Source organism: Scyliorhinus torazame, chromosome 22 (assembly GCF_047496885.1).
Source record: "Scyliorhinus torazame isolate Kashiwa2021f chromosome 22, sScyTor2.1, whole genome shotgun sequence".
Classification (NCBI taxonomy): Eukaryota; Metazoa; Chordata; class Chondrichthyes; order Carcharhiniformes; family Scyliorhinidae; genus Scyliorhinus; species Scyliorhinus torazame.
The window spans coordinates 14,743,329-14,749,947 of record NC_092728.1 but is presented as its reverse complement, the minus strand read 5'-3'; the positions used below and the strand labels follow the sequence as shown (position 1 = coordinate 14,749,947).

The window sequence follows — 6,619 nt, the reverse complement described above, 5'->3', positions numbered from 1 at the left end:
TCTGGCAGAACGATAGACATTGGTCAATGGCAGCAGCAGCTCGGGGGGGGGGGTTTACTTTATTTTTGTTTTTGTTATTTACACTGGAGGGTCTGAGGGGGTGTATATCCCTGTTGTGTTAAGTCAGGGTGTTAATGTTAATTTATTATTTATGTACGGGGGGGAGGGGTTTGGGGGGTTGCTTTTCTAGACTGTGTTTTGTACTTAACCCTGTTGGGTTCCTTTTTCATTTTGTTATTGATATTTTATGAAAACCTTAATAAAATTTATTTTAAAAAAAATAAAATAAACAGCTTCCATTTGAAGCCACGATTTCCAGCGATTCGGAGTGGCTGCGGCGGGCTGATGTTGTCCATGGAGCAGGATGGTGGACTTCTGAAAGGGTGCAGGTAATCTCACAGTCGCTGGTTAGCGTCCACTACTGGTATCATGTCGTGTTGGGTGTTCCGATGCACAAATGATCCAACACGGCTGTAGATGGTACAACTCTGTTTTATTGTCTTAAACAATAACAACTGCTGGCTTGGGGTACGTGCTTCACCAGTTAACCTGTGGACCCAGCCCTATCACTATCTTAGTGAGACACTCAGCACATGGTCTATGTCTGAGTGGCGCGCTGTGAGCTCTGTGCTCTGAGCTATTTCCTGGTAGAATGAGCGGGAACTGGGGTGTTCCCTGTTTTATAGTGCGTGTGCTCTCACTGGTGATTGGCTGCGATGTTATGTGTGTGCTGGTTGGTCCAACTACCTGTCCATCAGTGTGTGTGTGATTGCACCATGATATGTTAATGTGGGTATCATGACAACACAAACTCTCACTGGGGTACGGGTCCCCCGCACATTGACTCTCACTGGGGTACGGGTTCCACACACACTGACTCTCACTGGGGTATGGGTCCCCTGCACATTGACTCTCACTGGGGTACGGGTCCCATACACACTGACTCTCACTGGGGTACGGGTTCCACACACACTGACTCTCACTGGGGTATGGGTCCCCCGCACATTGACTCTCACTGGGGTATGGGTCCCACACACTGACTCTCACTGGGGTAGGGATTCCACACACACTGGCTCTCACTGGGATACGGGTCCCACACACTGACTCTCACTGGGGTACGGGTCCCACACACACTGACTCTCACTGGGGTGTGGGTTCCACACACACTGACTCTCACTGGGGTACGGGTCCCACACACACACTGACTCTCACTGGGGTACGGGTCCCACACACACTGGCTCTCACTGGGATACGGGTCCCACACACTGACTCTCTCTGGGGTACGGGTCCCACACACACTGACTCTCACTGGGGTGTGGGTTCCACACACACTGACTCTCACTGGGGTACGGGTCCCACACACACACTGACTCTCACTGGGGTACGGGTCCCACACACACTGTCTCTCACTGGGGTATGGGTCCCCCGCACATTGACTCTCACTGGGGTATGGGTCCCACACACTGACTCTCACTGGGGTACGGGTCCCACCACACTGACTCTCACTGGGGTACGGGACCCACACACACTGACTCTCACTGGGGTACGGGTCCCACACACACTGACTCTCACTGGGGTACGGGACACACACACTGACTCTCACTGGGGTACGGGACCCACACACACTGACTCTCCATGGGGTACGGGTCCCACACACACTGACTCTCACTGGGGTACGGGACACACACACTGACTCTCACTGGGGTACGGGACCCACACACACTGACTCTCACTGGGGTACGGGTCCCACACACACTGACTCTCACTGGGGTACGGGTCCCACACACACTGACTCTCACTGGGGTACGGGTTCCACACACACTGACTCTCACTGGGGTACGGGTCCCACACACACTGACTCTCACTGGGGTACGGGTCCCACACACACTGACTCTCACTGGGGTACGGGTCCCACACACACTGACTCTCACTGGGGTACGGGTCCCACACACACTGTCTCTCACTGGGGTACGGGTCCCACACACACTGACTCTCACTGGGGTACGGGTTCCACACACACTGACTCTCACTGGGGTACGGGTCCCACACACACTGACTCTCACTGGGATACGGGTCCCACACACACTGACTCTCACTGGGGTACGGGTCCCACACACACTGACTCTCACTGGGGTACGGGTCCCACACACACTGACTCTCACTGGGGTACGGGTTCCACACACACTGACTCTCACTGGGGTACGGGTCCCACACACACTGACTCTCACTGGGGTACGGGTCCCACACACACTGACTCTCACTGGGGTACGGGTCCCACACACACACTGACTCTCACTGGGGTACGGGTTCCACACACACTGACTCTCACTGGGGTACGGGTCCCACACACACTCTGACTCTCACTGGGGTACGGGTCCCCCGCACATTGACTCTCACAGGGATACGGGTCCCCCACACACTGACTCTCACTGAGGTACGGGTCCCACACACACTGACTCTCACTGGGGTACGGGTCCCACACACACACTGACTCTCACTGGGGTACGGGTCCCACACACACACTGACTCTCACTGGGGTACGGGTCCCACACACACTGACTCTCACTGGGGTATTGGTCCCACACACACTGACTCTCACTGGGATACCAGTCTAATGAGGAAAGGCCAGACAGGTCGGGCTTGTATCCCGCTGAGAGTTTAGAAGATTTAGACGCGACTCAATCAAAACGTCTAAGAAGCTGAGGGGGGTCTTGACAGGATGTTTCCTCTTGTAGAAGAATCTAGAACATGGGTGGGGGGGGTTCAGTGTTTATAAATAAGGGGGTTGCCCATTTCAGATGGAGATGAGGGAATATTCTTTCTCTCAGAGGGCAGAGAGTTTCTTGAACTTTCTTCCTCAGGAGGCGGGGAAGCAGAGCCTGGGAATGTTTTTAAGGCCGAGGTGGATAGATTCTCGATTAAGGGGGGGGGGGAGTTTTTGGGGCGGACAGGCGGGAATGTGGAATCGAGGTGCCAATAGGATCAGGATAGAACAGAACTTTGCGCGATGACCCTCCTGAATCCTCGAAAGCTGCAGAGTGTGGAGATTGTCTGTTTGACGCTCTTGTGACGGGGGTGTACCACGTGCCGTCCTGCTGTTGCCCCGTTGACCCCTGTTCACTCAGCGCGCCTCCTCTCCTTCTGCCTGCCGAGGCACTCCAGGAAGCAGAGGCTGAAGTGGAACTGGAGGATGTCACAGATCTTCGACACGAAGTGACCCGAGAGGTGCCCGGGGAGGAGGCCCCACCTGGCCAGGGGCTGGTCCAGCAGCTTCAGGCCCACGAAGCCTGCGCACGAGGCCACGGCGAGACCCATGTGGCGGAGCGAATCCCGGCCGCCCAGCCGGGACTGGACCGCCAGGCCAGCCAGCACGGCGAGCAGGATGTGGCAGGCCAGGGCCAGCTCGAAGCCCTGGCAGTGGGCCAGTGCCAGACCGTAGCTGGCCACCGAGGCGGCCTGGGTGGCGAGGGCGAGGGTGGCTGGGCCGCCCAGGAGGTGGGCCGCCCACACCGGGACCCAGGCGAAGATGGGCAGCGTGACCCACTGGTCAAGAGCGGCTGGCCGCTGGGCCTGAGTGGCCAGCCGGGCCCACTGGACTGGCCCATAGCCCAGAGCCATCCAGGCGAAGACGTCCTTATGGTAGGCCTCACCGGGGGACACGGGCCTCCTCCAGAGCCAGTAGGCCCCCACTGCAATGTACCCCAGATTGACTATCGAGTTGCAGGGCATGGCGATAAATCGAGGTAGCCAGCTCACAGGCTGCTCAGCATAGTATTCGTAGCCCAGCTCGGTGCAGACCCCATCGAACAGGCCCGTGGCAACCATGACGACGCACACTCCATAGAGCAGCAGGACGTGTAGGAAAGCCTTTCCACTAGGCCTCTGCATATCGAAGCAAAGTCAGATATTTCCCTCCCTCTCTCTCTCTCTCTCTCTTATCTCTCTCTCTGCTTCCGGGGTTTGTGGCTGGCTCTTAAACATTGAACCGCTGCTGACTTGTGGGATTATTGCCGTCAGAGGGATCAGAGATTCTTAAAGCTGCAATTATGGTCCGCCCTCCCTTAAATAGACAGCACAATTATTTTTTTTTAAATATTTTATTCGTCAAAATTTTCATGATAACCACCAACAATACAACCCCAATACCATCCTATCCTTAAACTACACCCAGTCCCACCACCCGAACTCCTTCCCCCTCCATAAAGAAAACAAAATGTTAGCAAACCCTTAACCCAACAAAGAAGACCCTTCCCCTCCCCCCAACAGCTGACCAACTCCCTAAAAAAAAAATGAAAGGATGCCGCCTCGAGTGGAACCTTCCACCGACCCCCTCAAGGGAGATTTAATTTCTGGGTGGCGCAGGGACACAGTGGTTAGCACCGCTGCCTCAGCGCCCCAGGGTCCCAGGTTCGATTCCCCGCCGGGCCACTGTCTGTGCGGAGTCTGCACGTTCTCCCGGTGTCTGCGTGGGTTTCCTCCGGGCGCTCCGGTTTCCTCCCACAGTCCAAAGATGTTGAGGTTGGGTGGATTGGTCATGATAAATTGCCCTTTAGTGTCCAGGGATCTGCAGGTTAAATTGTGCAAGGGCAGCACGGTGACGCAGTGGGTTAGCACTGCTGGCTCACGGCGCCGAATCCCAGGTTCGATCCCGGCTCTGGGTCACTGTCCGTGTGGAGTTTGCACTTCTCCCCGTGTTTGCGTGGGTTTCGCCCCCCACAACCCAAAGATGTGCAGGGTAGTTGGATTGGCCACACTAAATTGCCCCCTAATTGGAAAAAATGAATTGGGTACTCTAAATTTATTTTTTAGAATATTAGATTGTGCGGTTCCGGGGATAGGGCTAGATGGGTGGGTGAGGGGACGTGGGTAGAGTGCTCTTTCGAAGGGTAGGTGCAGACTCGATGGGCCAAATGGCCACTTGCTGCACGGTCGGGATGCTGTGAACCCCGATGACCTTCTCCGGGTGTAGAAATTCCATCCCCAAAGCAAGCCGAGGGCCCAGGAGGCACCGGGGTGGGTCCTCACATCCGTCTTCATTCCCGTCTGCAGCCCCGGCAAGTCCAAGATGGCCGCCAACGGGCACCGCTCCAATTGAATGCCCCCCAAATCCTCGATAACCTATCAGAAAAGGAGACTCGGAAGCTGACTAGCTTACGGCAAAACCAAAACATATGCGTGTGATTCGCTGGTGCCCCAGAACACTGCTCACACCTATCCTCCACCTCTGAAAAGAGCCACATCTCCTGAGCAGCTCGATTATCTTCCCAACACTGGAGAGAGGGTCCATAATATATAGTAACTCATCATCTGCATATAAGACCACTCTGTGCTCTTCCCCTCCCACCGCGTTCTATCCACCTCCGCCCGTTAGACAACCTCAATACAATGGCTGGTGGCTCGGATTGCTAATGCAAACAACTCAGGGGGTGGCAGACGAGTGTGAGAAGTGTGGGCGGAGGCCAGCAAATCACGCACCTATGTTCTGGGGCTGCGAAAGGTTGGGGAGGTTCTGGGCGGGAGTGTTCAGGGCACGAGCAAGGACAGTGGGGGAGGAGGTGGATCCGGACCCTTTGGCGGCGATATTCGGGATGTCGGAGAAGCCGGAGCTGATGGAGGGGGGAGGAAGGCCGATGTTGTGGCCTTCGCCTCTCTGATTGCCCGGTGAAGAATTCGGTTGGCGTGTCGGTCGGCCACCCCACTGTGGGTGGCGGCCTGGCTGGGGGACTTGTGTGACTTTCTTCGGCTGGAAGCGGTCAAGTCTGAATTAAGGAGTTCAGCGGAGGACTTTGAGGCAAGGTGGGAGATATTCGTGGCCATGTTTGAGGAGCGTTTTCATTGCGCAGTGGCGGGGGGGGGGGGGGGGGGGGGGGGTAAAATGTTTTTTTCCAAAAAGCTAATGCGAGCAGCAATGGAGACAATGGGCACCCCTCTCTTGTACCAGTTGGAAATAACCCGAACTCAGGGCATTAGTACATACACTTGGGGAGGGGCCCTGTATAAAGACTGACCCCATGACACAAAGTTAAGCCTGAAGCCAAACTGCTCCAAGATTTCACTGAGATATCCCCACTCAACCCTGTCAAACCCCTTCTCCGTGTCCATCGAAATGATCACCTCTGGATCGCTCTCCGAGGAGGGAGACAACTCAACCTTTAACCACTGGCCCTTCACAAATCCAGTCTGCTCCTCCGAAATCACCTCCGGTACACAGGGTTCCAGACTCATTGCCAACACCTTCGGCAACAACGTAATGTTAGCGTTTAACAAGGAGACAAGCCGATATGACCCACATTCCCTGGGATCTTTGTGCTTCTTCAGGATCCGAGTTAGAACATAAGAACTAGGAGCAGGAGTAGGCCATCTGGCCCCTCGAGCCTGCTCCACCATTCAATGAGATCATGGCTGATCTTTTGTGGACTCAGCTCCACTTTCCGGCCCGAACACCAGAACCCTTAATCCCTTTATCCTTCAAAAAACTATCTATCGTTATCTTAAAAACATTTAATGAAGGAGCCTCTACTGCTTCACTGGGCAAGGAATTCCATAGATTCACAACCCTTTGGGTGAAGAAGTTCCTCCTGAACTCAGTCCTAAATCTACTTCCCCTTATTTTGAGGCT

General features: G+C 55.0%; 1 protein-coding gene across 1 annotated transcript; it reads right to left on the bottom strand.

The window, feature by feature from the left end:
* Positions 1 to 476: 476 nt before the first annotated feature.
* LOC140398928 (transmembrane protein 187-like) lies at positions 477 to 3,973 on the bottom strand. The gene has a single exon (XM_072487915.1). The coding sequence runs from the start codon at positions 3,886 to 3,888 to the stop codon at positions 3,118 to 3,120; it is 771 nt and encodes a 256-aa protein (XP_072344016.1). The 5' UTR covers positions 3,889 to 3,973; the 3' UTR covers positions 477 to 3,117.
* Positions 3,974 to 6,619: the final 2,646 nt, after the last annotated feature.